Source organism: Ictalurus punctatus, chromosome 25 (genome assembly GCF_001660625.3).
Source record: "Ictalurus punctatus breed USDA103 chromosome 25, Coco_2.0, whole genome shotgun sequence".
Taxonomy (NCBI): Eukaryota; Metazoa; Chordata; class Actinopteri; order Siluriformes; family Ictaluridae; genus Ictalurus; species Ictalurus punctatus.
Genome location: NC_030440.2, coordinates 18,682,238 through 18,703,518, shown reverse-complemented (window position 1 = coordinate 18,703,518; position 21,281 = coordinate 18,682,238). Strand labels below are relative to the sequence as shown.

The 21,281-nt window shown below is 41.0% G+C and overlaps 1 gene segment (V, D, J or C); it reads right to left on the bottom strand.

Moving 5' to 3' along the window:
- Positions 1–9,101: 9,101 nt before the first annotated feature.
- LOC128628751 (Ig kappa chain V-V region MOPC 149-like) lies at positions 9,102–10,995 on the bottom strand. The segment is given in 4 exon segments: positions 9,102–9,797; positions 9,975–10,010; positions 10,225–10,566; positions 10,665–10,995. Coding segments are annotated over 4 exon segments (555 nt in total).
- Between the last annotated feature and the right edge of the window lie 10,286 nt (positions 10,996–21,281).

Sequence of the window (21,281 nt, the reverse complement as noted above, 5' to 3'; positions counted from 1 at the left end):
CTGATAAGTGCAGTTAATTGTCCATAACTGCTCTAAATGCTGACAAGTGGCAATAAATGCTGACAATTGCTGAAAAATGTTGATAAACGCTCATAACAGCTGATGTTGACAATAGAGGCCAATAATTGCCGATATGAATGCTGATGAATGCCGATAATCTCTGATAAATGCTGATAAATGGGGATAAATACACATACTGCCCATAATTCCGATCATGCTGATAAATGACGATAAACACTGCTGATGCGATAATTGTTGATAAAGGTCGACAATTACCAATAATTGCTTTTATCTGCTTGTAATTGCGATAAATGTCGATAAATACTGATTGTCGATAATTGATGAAAATTGTTGACAATTGCCAATAAATGCTAATAATAATAATTGCTGATGACTGTCGATGAATGCTGATTGCTGATAAACGTTGGTAAACACTGATAATTGCGATTATAACATCATGGTAATAGCTGACAATAGCCTATTCATGCAATAAACAGGTCAATGGACATTGAAAAAAATATATATATAAAATAAGAGTTCTACATGGTCATGTAAATGAAACATTTGCAGGTGGTGCTGGGTCTTTAGGAGCAGGCACTTCCTTATCTGCCTAAGCAGCACAAATCCCTATTTCCCGATAGTGATCCCGATCCCAGTTGATTATTCATTCTACCACCTACGTATCTATTTAAAAATATATATTTTTTATTTAAATGAAAAATGTATTTTAGTACAGCCTGTCTGCTTGGGTTTGTGGGTGGGGGGTGGGGGGTTTTCATTCCATACCCTTGTCCTTGACCATCAGAGCAAGTATTCATACTCACTCAGCAGCAGCAGTGTACCAGATCTACTCCGCCCTACCAAACCTAAACACCTAAATACTATCCATCCCCATATATAAAAGCTCACAATTTCACTCAGAGTTGTCACAGATGAAATGAATTTAGTTAAATTATCACTTTAGCATTTAGACATGAAGTTATTCCAGATGAAATGTGATTAGCATTATTAGCACAGTCCTGATTAGCATAGGAAAGCTCTTTGAGTTGTGAAAGAGTGTGATTATCTCATACCCTTTCACTCTACACCTACCTCAACCACCGGTGTCTCCCCATCAGAGCTACTGCACAATCACAGGAGGAGAACAAAGGTTGACATTTTTCCTGTGGGGGAGAAAAGTGACAAATTCTCACAGGTCAAGGACATTGTTAGGGAGAAACAGACAGAATACAAAACATACACTGATACACAGAGAGGAGCAAAGGAGCTTGTAATCAAGACTGGACATCAGGTAAGTGTTTGGAGGCCTGATCATGTACCCAAAGGCAGAGGTCAAAGGTGACTGATCCCCTCTCTGTTCAGAGGCAAATTGGACCAAGCACTTTCATACTCAGTGTTGGAAAGAAATGGAATGGGTCACGGCTCAGTCATTTTCCAGATGGAGCTGAAACTCTTCTGCTGCAGGAGACAGACCACATGTCAATCCACACTCCCAAGAGGAGAGGAATTAATTATTTAATGAATTATTATTATTTAAAAAAATAATAATTTTCATCACAAAAACACTTATTGCAGTTAATCGTTACTGATATTTATTATTATTGTATAAAGGGGCTTCCAGCGACCATCCAAATAATACAAATCAGGTAATCCAGTTCCTCTTGGAAGGTCATCAGAGTTCAGTGAGCTAAAGGAGGTGATGGCTAGACAGCAACAGCAAATAGACCAACTTATTCAGAGTTTAGCTCAAATGCAGAAGGCTTTGGGATTGATCACTGCAGTCTAACCGGATTATTTGTAGGTGGTGTAATAAACTGGGGCATTTTGGGCCAGTGTGTGTTGGGAAGCGTAGACTCACTTTTCCAATCGCATTTCCAATCCGCCTGGCCCGTAGCCTTCAAGGGGTTTAGTTAATTCTGATATAGTAAATAGTTTGATGTCATCATGCCCTCAACATGTCATCCATATGGGGGGAGTCTCAGTATACTGTTTGGTTGACATTGGCTCAATGGTTAAAACTATTACAGAGAGCTGTTTTGCAGCTTGGTTCAAGCCTTGGGGGACTTATCTCATGAAAAAAGGGCAATGCTCTTTCTATAACTTTCTGGGGTTATATGGAGTTGGATATCAAACTGTTTGGATGGGTGCTTCCGAGGTAGGGAGTACTGCTGCTGAAGGATCCTCCTGATGGTTTGGCCGACCGGGTTCCTGGAGTTGTGGGGATGAATGTTCTGGGCCACTGCTATCGGGAGCCCTTTGGACGGCATGGGTGTTCTCTTTTTGAGCTACCTGCTGTGTTGCAGGCCCATTCTTTCATTATGCAGGATTTACAATACTGTCACCAGGTTGATGCTAATTCAGTTACCGAAATGGTGGGTCGAGTTAATGTCCGGGGTTGTCGATTGTGTCGCATATCGGCTGAGACATTATAACTGGTAGCAGCCACATGTTTGGTTCAATATTCCAGTAGTACAGTATTGTTTGAACCACTAGATTTGAGTCTTTTTTCAGGGCTATTGGCCTCTCCTTCAGTGGTGAGAGTGAATCAGGGGACAGTATATGTGCCGGTGGTAAATGTCGGTACAGTTGATGCCGTGCTTTTTCCTCGCATCACTATTGGTACTCTAAAGGCCGTGTACGTAGTTAGCTTGCCACCGGACTAAGTGAAGTTTTACCAACTGTGGTGTCATCAGGTGTTCAGGCCACCCAAGTCTTTCTAGTGGGGGGTCAAATTGAATCCTTGGATCCATCAGTGCCTTCAGTCGTAGACCAAGGGAAGGTTCGGTCATTGTTGTTGAGGTATGCATCCGTATTTTCATCTCATGAGGGGGATCTGGGATGTACCGACCTTATCTCTCATGATATATCCCTCTTAGATGATACCCCCATTAGGCAGTGGTATCGGAAGATACCTCCTTCCGAGTATGAGGTCGTTAAGGCCCACATAAATCAGTTACTTGAGGCCCAAGTAATTAGGTAGAACTGTAGCCTTTATGCTTGTCTGATAGTCCTTGTGAAGAAGAAGGACAGTGGGCTGCACTTGTGTGTGGACTATTGCCATCTGAAATCAAAGACTAGGAAGCATGCATTTCCATTGCCCTGCATAGAGGAGACATTGGACTCCCTGGCAGGAGCCCAGTGGTTTTCAGCCAGGGACCTTGCCAGTGGGTATAATCAGGTTCCTATTTTGCAGAGCGATAAGCATAAAACAGCGTTATGCATTCCGTTTGGGCTAATTGAGTGGAATATGATTCCCTTTGGACTGTGTAATACACCTAGTACTAGTATACTATCTGTTGTTACCCAGATGAGGACGGGTTCCTTCTGAGTCGGGTTCCTCTCAAGGTTTCCTCCTCTTAAAACATCTTAGGGAGTTTTTCCTCACCACCGTCGCCACTCAGTGGCTTGCTCAGTTGGGATAAATTCGCACCTTTAATATCTGTATACTATGTTGATATTTCTATAAAGCTGCTTTGAGACAATGTCTATTGTAAAAAGCACTATACAAATAAAATTTAATTGAATTGAATTGAATATTTATTATTGTTGTATAAAGGGGCTTCCAGCGATCATCCAAATAACACAAATCAGGTAATCCAGTGATTTATCATGTGTATTGATTTTCTTTAAATAAATACAGATCTGTCCTCGAGTCTACAGGACATGTAGGATTATAACTGACATCAACTTACAAAACACACTCAATAATAACTTTGTGAATCTTTTAATCCGCTCTGGTTTATAAATGGCTCTTGTTCTTTATCAGGCTGATGATGCAGCTGTCTTGAACTATGCAGCTGTGAGTTTTGCTAAGAAACCTTCATCCTCCAGAACATCCAGAGACAAGAGCCATGAAGACGTTTATGCACAAGTTAAAATAAAATAGATAAAGTGACTTCAGAATTGAAACACAACCAAAGTGTAACTATTTACTCGTTTTGGAGACGGCAGTGTCATATTTTAATCAGACTAAAACTAGTGAGATTTATTGCTGTTAATCGAGCTGTTTCCATGGTGACTGCTAAAATCATGACTATACTAGTTTGCTTTAGTTGATTAAGACTGAAGCTTCTTTTTATTTGCGATCAAAAAGTTATATACTTACAAGATTACAGTCTTTGTAATGCTGTCATTAGTCTTTCATTAACTTTGATCAGATCCTATTTAAATTATATCCTATTATATAATTCCATTATATTCTGTTATATTGACTCTTTTTTTTCTGTGTTGTAACATGGGAGGTTGAAGGGGATAAATCTATGTATAATGTAATTACTGTAAATGAGATAAAACATATTTCTAGTCTAAATATCTAGTCAGTACATCAGTAACTATAATGCAGGTTTACGCATTATTTATGTTTTCATAAATATTAAGGACTTTTAAGTGAAAGAAGGCTGAATATAAAGATGTGTGGTTACCGTTTTGATTATTTGACTGCTTAATCTGAAATTAAACTCCAGATAGTAAATTTTAATACAGATTAAAAATGTGTAATAATGACTGATTAAGTGCCAAGGTTTCATTTATATTTGCATTTGTTTTTATTTTACATAATTTACATTGGAAACTTTAAGTAATAAAAAATAAATCTATGAATGACATATTACATTATTTTGGTCATTTGTTGTGTGTAACTAGTTAATATTTTCATGTTTAGCAGTGAATAAATACAAATGAGGAACATGTCCGTTATCACTGTACCTAACACGCCTCCCTGGAATCTCCCTGGAATAATAAAATGTAAAAGTAGTACACATGTGAATGATGTGATGTGGGAAGTATGAAGTCTGTCATTTAGTGAAGTATGAAGTCTGTCGTTTCACCGTTGAGTAATTTTACTCAAACCTATATATATATATATGTATGTATGTATACATATGTGTGTGTGTATTAAAGGAAAAAATTTTCTTAAGTTCAATTTGGTTATGGAGTAGAAGTCTTGCCTTTTACTTCTGTTTTAATTTGGCATTGACCAAAATATCATACAGATATGCTAAGCACATGTGCGTGTGAACATTCTGATGAACATGCTCCATTTGAGAGAGAGTCTAGGTTTTGCTTCATGTGCCAAGGCCTCCTGCCAGCATCCGCTCCTCAATTCTATGAAAATGATGAAAACCACCAGAAACATGGTCCACTTACTCATCACTCAGTGGATACCAACTTTTATCTGTTATATTACAATTTTTTTTGTCAAAAGTTTTGCTTTAAAGACATCGTAAAATAAAAAAAATCTAACAGACTTTGTTTAGGGTACCTAAGACTTTTGCACAGTACTGTCTATGTCACGTGAGGAGGTTGAGGACGGATGCAAATGCAGATAAGAGTTTTATTATAGGAGATATAGGCAGACAAATCCAAATCATGGAACAATTGCGTGGTCAAAACAGGCAAATGGTCAGCATTCAGCAAACAGGAAAAACAAACAGGTGTGTGTGATTAGAATTCCGGAGAAGGTGATCGTGTGCATGTGTGGGAAGTGTACTCCTCTTTGGCCATGTTTGTAGTTCATGGTGTATTGTGGGAAATGGAGTCAATGTTTTGCTGTGATGTGACAGAAACACCCCCTACCCCCACCCCCAAGGCCGTTTCTCACGAAGCACCAAAAAACACAGGAACGTGGCTTGGGAGGCCGTCTCTTCCACCTCGGACAGGAACTTGACTTTATGCTGGAGATCAAGAATGAGACAAGCTCATTGGTTTCATGCTGGAGCCTCTCTCAAGGTGATCTCACCTGCAGTGCTCCAGTATGAGATCCACGAGGTGGTCTTACCATCAGAGCCCCATTCGGAGGTCATAATGGTGACCCCCTCCACAGAGCTCCAGCATGAGATCCATGAGGTGGTCTCATCTACAGAGCTCCAGCCAGAGATCAACATGGTGACCTCATCTCCCGAGCTCCAACCTGAGACCGACGAGGTGGTCTCACCTGCCGAGCCCCAGTCGGAGGTCACCGTGGCGACCTCCTCCCCAGAGCTCCAGCATGAGATCCATGAGGTGGTCTCATCTGCAGAGATCCAGCCAGAGGTCAACATGGTGACCTCATATCCCGAGCTCCAATCTGCTCACCAAGTTCTCCTCATGCCTGAAGCTGTCGTCATCACCAATCAGGTTCTGCTCATGCCTGAAACTGATGTCATGAACAACCAGGCTCTGCTCATGACTGAAGCCGACATCATCACCAACCAGGTTCTGCTCACGCCTGAAATTGACGTCACGACCAACCAGGCTCTGCTCCTGCCTGAAGCCAACATCATCACCAACCAGGTTCTGCTCACGCCTGAAACTGACGTCAAGACCAACCAGTTTCTGCTCATGCCTGAAACAGATTTCACGACCAACCAGGTTCTGATCATGCCCAAATCTGCTGACATGGACAACCGAGTTCTGCTCACGCTCATGGTTGGCGACACGGCCAACCGTTGACTTCCTGCTTGGAATAGTTCAGCAGCCCGAAGCGGGAAGTGTGCATAGGTGGGTCCTGGAACAACAGAATAGGCTGCAGGTAGCTTTTGAAGGAGCTAGAGAGCAGCTAAATATTGCTGCAGAATGTTGTAAGACTCAACATGATGAACATGTCCAGGAGGTACCATTAAGGGAGGGCCAGTTGGTCCTTCTTATGGATTTTAATGTGAGAGTTCGGCATAATATCCATGACCTCTGTAGCCCAGTGGTATACATACCATGATATACCATATCATGGTATACATATTCATGATATACCATATCATGAAAGCTGCTAAGGCTGGTGGGCCTGTGTATTCCATCCCCCCAGTGAATGATTTAAGTAAATTAAGGCATGTGCATCGTTCAGCATTAAAATGGCATATTGGTAAGGACCCTGTGGGTATTCACCTGAATCGGCCAGGCCCAAGCCAGTATTACCTCTGGACAAGGAGGTCGAGGATGGAGACCTGTTTGTATTGGTGCCTGAGACACCACAGGTTGAGATAAACAGTAGGTGAGCCTCAGTTGTTTCCTGCAGGGCCGGAACTCGCCTCTAGGGGTGTGATCCCAGAGGTGGTGGACATTGGGGGAACACTGCCGGAGGTTGAGTCCGAAGTAGTGCCACCACAGTCTACTCCTCTTCGTGTTGATGGTAGGGTGGTGCGACGATCTAGAAGATCTACGGCTGGGCAGCATTCTAATATGTATCATCTCCCCCGACCAGTGGGAGAAATAAATTGTACTATACTTATATAGCGCTTTTTTAACCTTAATGATTTTACAAAGCGTTTTCCACTGATTCTCATTCACCCATTCACACACCAATTGTAGCAGAGATGCCATGCAAGGCACTAGCTTGCCATTGGGAGCAATTTGCAGTTCAGTGTCTTGCTCAAGAACACTTTGGCATATGGTGTCACGTGGGCCGGGAATCGAACCGCCAACCCCACGATTAGTGGACAGCTCACTCTACCACCTGAGCCACAGATGAATGAGTCACTGGGCCTGGGACAGCACCTAATCTCTAGTCTCTAGTGCTGTCTTTGCCTGGTTTCGGCCCTGGCATTAATTTCTCCAGGGGGTTGTAACCGAGTGCTCCATAGTTAGGTTGGCAATGTAAAACACTGGGGGTAGCAACATGCTGAAACTCATGCTAGCAACATGCTAATTCATGCTGGTGTGACCAGGCAAACTGTTGCTTTTTTCTTCCCCATGATGAGTGACGAGGGTGCGGGCCAATCAGTGGTAGTCATGACCTATTTAAGGTTTTATTGGGTACCGCACTGCATTCGTCATGTCTGACTGACCTTTTGGGTGAGCTTCCTGCAGCAACAAATGGGGAGGGGCTAGGGAGCATGTAGGTAGCTGTTTTGCTAAATATTTACATGTGTAAGTAAATGTGTTTGATATATTAGGTTTGCAACTGCAGTATCAGCGTCAGCACAGTATGTTTATCCATACCCCCATATGGACGTTTAAACGTGCATCCTCTTCATCCGCCTTGTATACGGCTCTCATTTTCAGGTGGGTTATACTTATTTGTAGTGTTTTGGGCTGTGTTTCGCTAGCAGGGAGGTTAATTTAAGGGTTGTTGCATTCTCAGAGTGCTAATGTTTAATCCCCCTAGCTAGCCAATGGACTATGGTCTTGGAAGAATATGCGAATGAAGACCACCCTCCAAGGAATGTTTGTTGGGAAATCAAACTAATTTGCACTGAAGGGTAAGCCTGCTTTCATATTTATGCATGGGTGTAGTGGTGTGTTAGACTGCATGGATTAGTAATGTGTGCTCTTTTCTAGGTTGAAGGGAGGTTACCCCTTCCCGTATTATTGTACGTGTACGAGCGAGGAATTGTCGCTGTCCAGTTCGCGACCATTTTGGCATTTTACAGTTGCTGTCTTTATAATAGCATTCATTGTGTTGCTAACTGCTGTCATTATTATTTTGAGTGGTGTGGTATTGTGGCTGTTTTTGTTGTTTATTTGGCAGGTGAGATCCGTATTACCTGATACATGGATGTTTTGTTTAAACGTGAGATTCGCATTTCTGTTTGTAAAAGTATTGCTTGTTTGGGCATCGTCTCCTTTTTATGTTTTGTTTGTATTTCTTTTGTGCTGGAATTGTGGCCTGCGTGGTGCATTTGGACCAGCAGCACTTTTGTGCAGTGGCTCACTTAGAGTAACCCTGAATGCACCTTCTACGGGAGATGTAGTCTTCTAGTGTGTATGATCTCACGTGTGTGTGTGTGTGTGTGTGTGTATGTATGTGTGTGTGCGGGTGGGTGAGTGTGTGCAGGTTGTTTTTTGTTGTTGTTTCTTTCTTGTTAGTTATTTAAGACTTGACACAATTACTGCATATTTGGGGCATCAGTGTGACGGTTTTAGGCTTCGGCCTTTTGCTGAAGTGGTTCGATGATTGGGACTCCAAAACATTTTAATGTTGTAAAATTATATTGAATCTTAATAAAGTGTAATTGAAGTGTATTAAGTTCTTAATAAAGAACATCATTTTGTTAATTAGTAGTGTGTGATATGTCTAATACGCTTCCCTGGACTCTCAAACATTTGCTTGATGTGATGTGGAAAACATGAAGTTATCTTTGAATTTATGAAGAAAAATTTTAGAAATAAAGAGGACTACTGCATTTTAAATTCACTTTAGATTTTATTTAATATAATGCTTTTTTAAAAAATAATAAATTCCCTGAATTTCTCCCTAATTTATTCATGGCCAATTCCAGCCCTCCAGTGAGGTCTCCCCTGTCACACAACAGCTACCAACCAGGGAGGGTGAAGGCTATCACATGCTTCCTGTGAGACACTGGAAGTCATATAACTGCATGTTCTCGAACTTCTGACCATCAGGGGGCAGCATAACACACTCACAGATGCCCATGATTGGCTGGTGTTGCCGTGATTGACAGGGGAGAGAGAGTATGTCCCTCCCTCCATGAGAGCACGGCCATTTTGCTCTCTTAGACTTCCGGCCACGGATGTCTGTGGCGTGGTCAGGATTAGACCCCGAGACAATAGGGAGAACGATTTTGTACTGCGCCTCTCAGGAGCCCTTAAATGCAGCTGTAAGTACGGCTGGTAAATACCTCCACATTACAGTTAGACCAAAATCATTCCAATATACGCACAATATAAGCAATTAGCTCTAGTTAAATCTAACACAGTTTTCTCCTTAAATCAGTATTTCTTCCATTTGGATCTGAATTTCTAATTTGATCTTAATTTGAAAACAATCAGGATTATTGGAAAGATAAGAAGCATGAAGGCAAGAACTCCAACTCTAAAAATGGAGAGCCAGACCAGCACATGCATCTGATCAGGACAACTGGAACCTGTATGGAAAAATAAAATTGTTTAAAAAATAATAAACAGCAGGAGCTGAAATATATAATGGAGTAACACTGAAAAAAACTTTAAATACTGGATGATTTATTAACAGGAAAAGGTTTTAACTACAGAAAATTCTGTTATAGAAAGTGAAAGGAAGTTTATTTGATCAAAACTCTTACCTTCTCCATCACTGCTCTTTGAACCCTCATTGGACCCTGTAACAGAATCTGTGTTGATGTTAACCGTTCCAGGTGTAGGACAGTGTTTCATCTCTTCACCTTTACAAATACATTGGAAAAGCAGCAAATAAACAGAAATGATACTAAATATGAATAATGTGAAATATTCAACATTTAATGCATATGTACACATAATTCTGGTTAAAGTGTTGATCTGGAATTAGCAGGTTATCAGAGTAAAACTGTTTACCTTCAAATTGCAGACGTGTTCCAGATGTGAACTTTATTATAATTCCCTCCACTTCTCCACAGAAATATTCTCCTCCATCATCTTCTCTCGTTCCGATAATGTTGAGATCAAACTTCTGGGCATTTACAGTCATACTGAAGCGGCTATCTTTAAATCCCTCTGCAAATGTGGAGCTATTAGACCCGTAATGTCTTACAAAATACTGAGGCACTTTTCCAAAACTCTGTCTGTACCAAGCTAACTTATCTTTGTCTTTGCCCTTGCTCATGATACACTCCATAGTTACATTTTCTCCACGCTTTACTGTTTTCACATGAAGCTCCTTGATGTCAGAAGTGTTTACTGTAAAAAAGTGTTTAATATTTAATGTTTAATGTCAGTAAATGATTTAAATATGAAATTTGACTATTTTAAATGAAAGTTTTCAAAATGTTACTCACCAGCTGTGCAGAGAGAAAAAAGAGAGTAAAGCGCGACAAAGAGTGTGATCATCGTTCCTGTTTAGACAAAGTGATAGTGAGGTAATGAACTTGTGAGTTCAGTAGAAAAGCAGGTCCAGACTCACGCCTGATTGGATGCTTTGAAGCTGTGGACTGATTTGATTGGTCCATTAGCTGTAATGAGATGTGAAGCTCACAGTGAATTCTTGTCTATTCTGATGCTGTGATGAGTCACATGACTTTACAGATATGATGTACTGGAGCTCTATCAGTCCTGTGTGCTGGAACCTCTCTGATAGAAGAAGTTTAATGAAGTGCTTTTAGGTCAGCAGATCTAACAACCCCAAAGAGGAATAATGTGTAATCTCGCTGTGGGGGAGGGGGACGCAGTACAGTTTCAGTATGGTCCTTTCACAAATCATTTGTATAAGGTAGAACCTGGAGTGAGCGTATATACGGGGTTTTACGGTAACCATCAGACACTTGGGGGGAAACGCTCATCTGTATTATTTAAGATGTAGACACTAGAAAGGTTTTCATGCAAATGAAACACTCAGCATCACGGTGTGGTCCGGGGGTCACTGTGTGGAGGAGGTGAACTTACTGGATAGCTGAGTGAGGTAGCCAGTGAGACCAGTACACTTCCAGTTTAAAGTTTGGTGATGTTGGGGAAAGGGTTGTTATTGTCAGTGGAGGAGACAGAAGGCCTTATTGATAAATAAAACCACACTTTGCTAGGACTGGAGCAACGTTACTGTAATGAGCTCACCCTTGTGCTGCGAGTGTTTGTACTGAGAACATTGAAAAATACACACGTCTCATGTCGGCCTCCGTGGATAAAATCTTCTTACACCAGAACAGATCCTTGTTTGCAGGTTTTCCTCCATAATGACATGCTGCTTGAGTGCTGGAACCAAATGAAACTAATAAAAACAATGAAAGGATGAACCTCCAGCAGAGCTGCATACGCATAAGTGAGGTATGGAATTGCAGAAGTGATCCATGGCTCAGAATTAATTCCTCTGTGTGACAGCAAACCTGTGATTATAAGCCCCGCCCACAAACAAGCCTAGAAGCAGTCATGAGAGTGGACTCGAGTGTACTCCAAGTGTGAGAACGCTCTTAACACATTTGTAGAAGTGTTACTGGCTGCAGCAGCGCTCTCTCACATCATGCAGTTGTTTCAATTGAACAGAAATAGCATTGTGGTTTCTGAGTTTCTGAGACTGAGTGTTTTAATCAGCAGCTCACACTGACTTCTTTTGGGTCACTTCAACAGTCCAAATGTCTTCATGTTAGAATCTCAGGCTAAAACACAAAAGAGCTCATTCATAAAAATGTCTCTAAAAATATCATGTAGAATGTCGAGAGCACTATTTATTCAAACTGTGCTAGAGACTGTGCTCTATCTGTGTGAGGCCTGTTATCCACCCTAAAGGACATAACAACAGAGACAGAACTGGGATTAATTCAAGTATAATCTCACACCTTTGGGTAGATTTGAATCGTGTAATGATTAACCTGTATAAAACATGTCCACAATTATTCATTCAGAACGTTTAGACAAAGTGCCCCAGTGTGTGAGGGTGTGGAGGAAGACTCGAGAGGCAGCCGGAATCTTAACTGATCTCCGGGTTCACGATTATTCAGGCCGCGCTTTTCAGTGCACTTTCAAAACAACAAACAGAAAACTCACGCCTTTTTCTCTGTTAGGTTCAAGTTCACACTTCTTGGCGTTTGTGTGTGTGTGTGTGAGTGTGTATCTGTGTGTGTGGGGGGGTGTACATATGTGTGTGTGTGTGAGTGTGTGTGTTGTGGGGGGGGGGGGGGGGTGCACTCGTGCTCTGTCTCTTTCTCTTACTTGCAGGTTCAAAAAAGCTCAAACAGCTACAAATAATTAGACTGTCGGTTAGACCCGCCTCCTCTCCATCCACAGCTGAAGCTCGACCACGCCCCCACCACCACAGTTACTTTCATAAGACTTTTAGTTTTATTTAAATTACAGGTGGTATTTATTTATTTATTATTTGTGTTTGTTCTTTCTTTTAGCTTTTATGTTATATAATATTCATATATTGTAATGTTTATGTTCACAAACACAAAGACACAAATACACATTAACACAGAAGTTTAAACCAGGCTTTACTGTGTGTGTGTGTGTGTGTGTGTGTGTGTGTGTGTGTGTGTGTGTGTGTGTACAGTGTATCCTAAGAAAACACTTAACATAATAAAAATTTTGATAAAACCTCGTTCTGATCTCTTTGGTGGTGGTTTGGACTACACGTAACAATGCACCATATTTCTGGTCCTGAAGTAGCTGCTGCGTGCTACAGAACCACCATCTTGATCAGAACCCCTGGATTTATAAAAGTCTAACATCTCTTACAGCCCTGATAAAGAAAGAATCAAACTCTTCAGTTTATATCTCTCACTTTAAACCACAGTGCTGTTTCCATTAACACTGACACACACTCTCTGGTGTGAGATGGAAACTAGAGGACAAACGTCTCAAACCAAACACCAGCGTGAGGCCATTAAGGTTTTTACCACATCAAAGGTGCTGAAACTACCGGACTCATAGACTGCAGCAGCACTTTGTCTAAACGTTTTGCATGCATAAGTCTAGACATGTTTTACAGCTTCATCATTTAATAATCATATAGTGTGAGAATATTCTTTAATTAATACCCTTTCTTTCTTGTTTTTAAAATGTTTTGTGTTTTAAAGTGGACAAGTCCTCACAGAGATCGAGCTCAGTCTCTAGCACAGTCTGTACATCAGATTTATCAGAGACATTATCATCAATGAGTTTCATCTCTTTTGTGTTTTAGCCTGAGATTGTAATATAAAGACATTTGGACTGTTGAAGTGACACAAAATAAGTCCGTGTGAGCTGCTGGCTAAAACACTCATCTATCTGAGGCTTGAAACCACAATGCTATTTCTGTTAAACTGAAACATGTGATGTGACAGAGCGCTGCTGCAGCCAGTAACACTTCTTCACATGCATTAAGAGCTTTTGGCTCGAATACTTGAATCCACATCCAGAAATGATTCTGGGCTCGTTTGGGGGCGGGGATGAACATCACAGGTTTGCCTTCACATTTCCTTCTGAACTGTGGATCGATTGTGCAGTTCCATACGTCACTTTTGTACACACAGGTTTGCAAAATGGTAGCCATTATGTTCATCCTTTTCTTCTCAGGTGATGAAGAACAGCAGTTTCTGGAAGCACGGCATGTCATCATGCAGGAAAACCTGCGAAAGAGAAGTCATTCTGCTGTAAGAAGATTTTTAGCCATGGAGGCTGATGCTGAGCCAAACTGCTCCAGCGCTGTGAAAGTACACCTCTCCCTTCCCACCTTACACTCTGTAACAGTGGACTACATAAAGTTTATCCCAATATGCAGGTAATACAAGGTGAAATAAAAACACACCCACTTTATTACTGAGACAAGACCAAGTAGACACGTGTTGTCTTTCCTGTCCACACGTTATATTTGTAGCTTGTGGTTGTAAACTAGAGGTTGCATTGGGACTGGAATCCTGCTGAACCCACAGAAAAGTTGCAGGAGTGAGAGATATGAAGCTCACAGGACAAAGAACGTTCAATTGGGAGTAAATGCTTTATCCTTGTCAGGGTCTCTACAGTGTAAAAATCTATCATATTGTGGGAAATAGACTAAAGTGATTAGACACGTCTCAGGAGAATCTCATCCAGGAATCATTTACACTCATGGAGACGGCAGTGATGAGTGTAAGAAGAGCTCTGAGGCTGGTTCTCCTACGCAGAGCTGTGTCTACACTCTCCCCAAGAGGAACCTCACAACCTCTGATAATGGAAAGTTCTACTGTGCTGTGGCTGCGTGTGGACAAATCCTCTTTGGGAATGGAATTAAAGTGGAAGTAATTCAAATTAAAGGTAAGACATTTGAGGACCTAAAAGTCCTGTTGATAACTCAGAGACAGTTAGACTCCTACTCTCCAACAGAATTTTACCTTAAACCTTGTTTCACTAGACTAAGTAATGTTTCAGCTCTACAAGTGTTTTAAAACAGATTTATTTTTCCATACAGGTTCCAGTTGTACTGATCAGATGCATGTGCTGTTCTGGCTCTCCATTTTTAGAGTTGGAGTTCTTGCCTTCATGCTTATTTTTACAATAATTATTTTTAAATGACAATTATTTTTAAATTATTAATGACAATTTTGCTAATTGCTTTGATTTTCTACCTAGATTTATTTTATTTAGTTCAAAACTGAAGAAATATAATGAATATTAAATGTCTTACTCCTTTTGTTTTACCAGATTTTTGTATATTGTACATCTTGGTCTGTGATTTTGTTTAAGTTTTGTGGAATAAACACAGAGCATTTTTCCTTTAATAAATTTGTGATAAGAAAAAAGCCTCAGACATTTCATTCCCATGTAGAGCTGCAGTGAATGAATGGAGTGAATGAATACAAATGGAACAGTGCTAATGAATAGCAATTATGTTTTTCACTACATTTGAGGATCTAAAATGCTTCTGTAAGTGGTTAACACGTTCGCCTCACACCGCCAGGGTCGGGGGTTCGATTCCCGCGGCTCTGTGTGTGCGGAGTTTGCATGTTCTCCCCGTGCTGCGGGGGTTTCCTCCGGGTACTCCGGTTTCCTCCCCCAGTCCAAACACATGCATGGTAGGCTGATTGGCGTGTCCAAAGTGTCTGTAGTGTATGAATGGGTGTGAGTGTGTATGTGAGTGTGCCTTCTGATGGATTGGCACCCTGTCGAGGGTGTACCCCGCCTTGTGCCCGATGCTCCCTGGGATAGTCTCCAGGTTTCCTTGTGACCCTGAAAAGGATAAAGCCGTATAGAAGATGGATGGATGGATATATTTTAACCAACTTCAGCTCTTATAGGGCTCACAAAGGCAACCCAGTATTTCCCACACACAGATCATACATAGTCACAACGTATTTTCAAGCCTGAACAAGTACATTTCATCCCCTATAGAGGGTTCCCTGTTCCCAGGCTTCCTTTTCCACATCCAAAACCCCGCTTTCTGCAATCTAAAGAGGATCTTGAACAAACAGCACACGGGGCAGGAGATGATCTCAGACATATGTACTGAAACATGTAGATAACAATGGGAAACAGCTCATGGACAGTGTTCTTGGATGTGACCTTTCTGAGTGTATCAGGGGATGTAATCACTGTGTGGTGAAATATTACTTTGCAGAATATAGCACATTTATTTTAGAGAGAGAGGACAGCCTTCTGGAAATGACTACTTCTGGCAGGTAGGACACCTCTGGCAAAAATTTTGCACAACCGTATCAACGGAAGGCCAGTGAACCTGTTCCGGAGCCATTCAGTGGGGCGTTTTTTCGCTTGTGACGTGTTAGGGGATGTGAGTGAACCAGATGCATAAGTAGCATACATCACAGAGCGTGAGAGGACTGAATGCTTTGTGGGCTTCACTTAGTGCAGGTTCTGGTAATACAGGAGGTCAAGTTTGATGTGGAAACATTCAGTATAAAGACCTTTAAGGCAGTGACTCAGAGGGGCCAGCTTCCCCCCGACCCTGTACTTAGATTAAGGATTAAACATTTATTGTGATGAGGTGATGAACTGTTAATTCTGGATCTTCAATTATTCTCATTACATGCAGTATTCCTGAAAAAAGGAAAATATTTGAGAAGAACTCAAATGCTGTACTGCATCAACAGTGCTTTACCTTGAATTATTTCAGTAATGCACACAGTTTACAATATCCTATCCCAATAACATGAAAATCACTCAGTATAGTGTCAAAGAAATTTAACATGTTGATGCACTTTAAAATCCATCAAGTCTGATGCATATTTGGCCACCAGGGGGCGGATTGCACACGAACACGAGGGTTAATACATTATGACCAATGAATAGACCAATATTTAACCAATATTTAACATCAGCTCAGCAAGTTCACTGTAAAATAACTCATAGCACACTTCTCAACAGGATTTTGCACGCTTTTTCCCCCCACTGTTAGGCCTTAGTGTCCATCCACATTTCTTCAGTATCTACTCTGACTCCCTCCTCCCACTTTGATCCTGCAGGCTTGCAGACACACCGCTCATAAAAACACTTCTCAACTACAATATACACATATATTCTGCTTGTAGTTTTCATTTTTTGAGATCTAAACACCCACTTTTGTTAATTTAGTTCATAATTTGGAGAAGCTCATGAGGGGAAAACACCGTCTCAGGCCGACTCATAGGAAAACCACGCAAGTGTTTATCTAAAAGCTGAAAACTGCTTACCTTAAAATGAACAATATTAAAGCTCATGACACTGTGTATGTAGAAATGCCCAGTTCAGCCATGAAACTCTGTCTGAGCGCTGATTGGCTCCTTTGACGCCGCGCAACAGCCAATCAGTGACGCGTCTCCGCCCACATGACCCTTTATAATACCGACCAACTCACCGTTCACAGCCTGCGCGCGACAACAAATTTCAGGTTTATGGCTCACAGCTGGTAAAATCCCATAAAAGAGGATTAAAAACTGATCACAGCTGGCAAACGCTAATAATGTCTTTAATTCTAATAATGCCTGGGTTTAAGCCGACGGAAAGTGCTTTCATTTTGCTTACTTTCACTTTTCTCCTAGCTTTTCAGCAGTGTATTTTAGTCTCACGTGGTGCACACACACACACACACACACACTCACACACTCCAGATGCTCTCTCTCTCTCTCTCTCTCTCTCTCTCTCTCTGCCTTTTTCCTCAGCTGCTCACTGCATCACAGAACATTCATTAGCTGACTTCTCCACAGGTGTGTATTCTTAAAGGAACGTTCACACATACAGCGACTCCAGCGACAATGCAACGGCGACCGGATGTGTGCGTGTCCAGTGAAGCCAAATCTGAGAAAAGTTAAGGTATATGCAAATTTGGTGCATCGACTACAAATAGGAGTGAAGAAGAGTGAGTGCATGTCATCTATGGCCACCCCTGCTCACTAGCAGGAGCAGCGCCATTGTAGCAGTAGCTTAGCTTAGGATCCTAGCGGGTTTAAACAAAAAATAAATACATTAATTAATGAAATGAATTAATAATAATGAAACACTCACTTTTTCTTGCAATCAAGAAAAATCCCAGTGTAGCTCCTATCTTGGGTGAAGTGTCCGGCTTGTTGCTGCTTCGGCGCCCAGGAACAAGCAGCACCGAGCCAGACACTTCACCCAGGAAACATGGAGGCCACGGTCTGGCTCCCTGTCACCATCGAACATGTAGTGCATGACGTCCTGATGGTGACACTCACTTACTGAGATGGGAGCTGCCCTGGGATTTTGTACAGTGAATATGTTTCATTATTATTATTATTTATGGTTGAAACACATTAAGGCCATAAATTGCACCACCCATGTTACTTTGGCAACCAGTAGTGGGAACGCCTTCCTGCGAGTTCGTCGTACAGCGACTGGTGACTTGCAGCAATAACACTGCTCTATGCATGAACGTAGCATCACTGCGCACCTTCTCTAACTCCGCCCGCCATTCACACACTTGTGCTGGACCACGCCCCCTGCCTCCACATGGATAATCACCTGTTAATGCTGATATATCAGTTATGGCTGGTAAATGTCGATCACAGCGAACACCATCGCTACTAAATTCCAATATATAAGGATAATGGCTCATAACGCTATAACTACTGATTAATGCTCATAATCGCTCATAACTCTGATAACGGCCGAGTGCAATACATGCGATAATGGCAGATAAATTCTGACCACCACTGGTAAGTGCTGATCTACGCTGATAATGGACGATAAACATTGATCATCACTGGTAAGTGCTGATGTACCTCTAAAATGATTTATGAACACCGATCATCAAACTTGCTTATCAAGGTTGAGAACTGCTGACAATAAATGCAGACAAATGCTGAAAAACTCTGGTAAATATCGATAAACACAGATTACTGCTGATATTCACACAATCCCAATAAATGCTTTTAAATGCGATAAATGTTGCTTTGTGCTGATAATTGCAGAGAAATGTTGATCGATGCCCATAAATGCTTATAGCTGCAAATAACTGCTGATAATTGCTGACAAACGTGATACATACCGATAAGTGCGATAAATGCTGATCCACACAGATCAATGCCGATAACTTCTGACACTGTCGAAAAATGCTGATAAATGCTTATAACTATAGATAACTGCTGATAATTGCTGATAAATGTCGATAAAAACTGATCAACTCTGAGCAACACTGACCAATGATGATCATTACTGACGAATGTCAAGCCATGCTGATAACTGCAGTTAATTGTCCATAACTGCTCTAAATGCTGACAAGTGGCAATAAATGCTGACAATTGCTGAAAAATGTTGATAAACGCTGATAACAGCTGATGTTGACAATAGAGGCCAATAATTGCTGATATGAATGCTGATGAATGCCGATAATCTCTGATAAATGCTGATAAATAAGGATAAATACACATACTGCCCATAATTCCGATCATGCTGATAAATGACGATAAACACTGCTGATGCGATAATTGTTGATAAAGGTCGACAATTACCAATAATTGCTTTCATCTGCTTGTAATTGCGATAAATGCCGATAAATACTGATTGTTGATAATTGCAGAAAATTGTTGACAATTGCCAATAAATGCTAATAATAATAATTGCTGATGACTGTCAATGAATGCTGATTGCTGATAAACGTTGGTAAACACTGATAATTGCGATTATAACATCATGGCAATAGCTGACAATAGCCTATTCATGCAATAAACAGGTCAATGGACATTTTTTACAAAATGATAAAATAAGAGTTCTACATGGTCATGTAAATGAGACATTTGCAGGTGGTGCTGGGTCTTTAGGAGCAGGCACTTCCTTATCTGCCTAAGCAGCACAAATCCCTATCTCCCCATAGTGATCCCAATCCCAGTTGATTATTCATTCTACCACCTACGTATCTATTTAAAAATATATATTTTTTATTTAAATGAAAAATGTATTTTAGTACAGCCTGTCTGCTTGGGTTTGGGAGTGGGGGGTGGGGGGTCTTCATTCCATACCCTTGTCCTTGACCATCAGAGCAAGTATTCATACTCACTCAGCAGCAGCAGCGTACCAGATCTACTCCGCCCTACCAAACCTAAACACCTAAATACTATCCATCCCCACATATAAAAGCTCACAATTTCACTCAGAGTTGTCACAGATGAAATGAATTTAGTTAAATTATCACTTTAGCATTTAGACATGAAGTTATTCCAGATGAAATATGATTAGCATTATTAGCACAGTACTGATTAGCATAGGAAAGCTCTTTGAGTTGTGAAAGAGTGTGATTATCTCATACCCTTTCATTCTACTCCTACCTCAACCACCGGTGTCTCCCCATCAGAGCTACTGCACAATCACAGGAGGAGAACAAAGCTGGACATTTTTCCTGTGGGGGAGAAAAGTGACAAATTCTCACAGGTCAAGGACATTGTTAGGGAGAAACAGACAGAATACAAAACATACACTGATACACAGAGAGGAGCAAAGGAGCTTGTAATCAAGACTGGACATCAGGTGAGAGTTTGGAGGCCTGATCATGTACCCAAAGGCAGAGGTCAAAGGTCACTGATCCCCTGTCTGTTCAGAGGCAAATTGGACCAAGCACTTTCATACTTAGTGATGGAAAGAAATGGAATGGGTCACGGCTCAGTCATTTTCCAGATGGAGCTGAAACACTTCTGCTGGAGTAGACAGACCAAATTTCAATCCACACTCCCAGGAGGAGAGGGAGAACTGGTAAACCACCTGGCTGCTTAAAAGACTTAAACTAGGATCAAGTGTTAATAGTGAATAAGACGTGTTACGGGTGTTGAATGTGACAGGGCTGGACACACTACAGTTTGTAACACTGGATGAGTTTGCTTTCAGATGTCTTTATTATTCAGGTTTGTTAATTACAGTGAGTTATCACTATGGAAGTGCTGGACTTAATCTTACAGGTAGTGATGCTGAATGATTGTTGCCATAGTGACTGTAGCTCGAATGATCTTTAATTGAACTGTATGCACGCAACATGTTCAATTTAATGCTGTCAGTTAATCTTTACTTGAAGTATTAGTTGTTTGTTCCATACAGTAAAATCATGCAGCACTTATGTGGAGGAGGAGTTGTGTCCTGTCTTAAGAATGGAGGGAGCTCTAAGGGGATTGGATGCAATATTAAAATAGTAAGTAAATAAATTTGATTTATATAGCACGTTTAACACAGCAAAGCTGACCAAAGTGCTGAACAGACTAAGAAAAGTAAAATATTAAACAAAATAAAAAACAGACAATAGGTCAACACTGAGTCTACACGATACCTGTGTGGCACGATACAATGTACAAACAGCCAGATACCAGACGAACAGACATAACAGATACAACAATTCAATTCAATTCAATTCAATTTTATCTGTATAGCGCTTTTTACAATAGACATTGTCTCAAAGCAGCTTTACAGAAATATCAACACGGTATACAGATATTAAAGGTGTGAATTTTTCCCAACTGAGCAAGACACTGAGTGGCGACGGTGGTGAGGAAAAACTCCCTAAGATGTTTTAAGAGGAA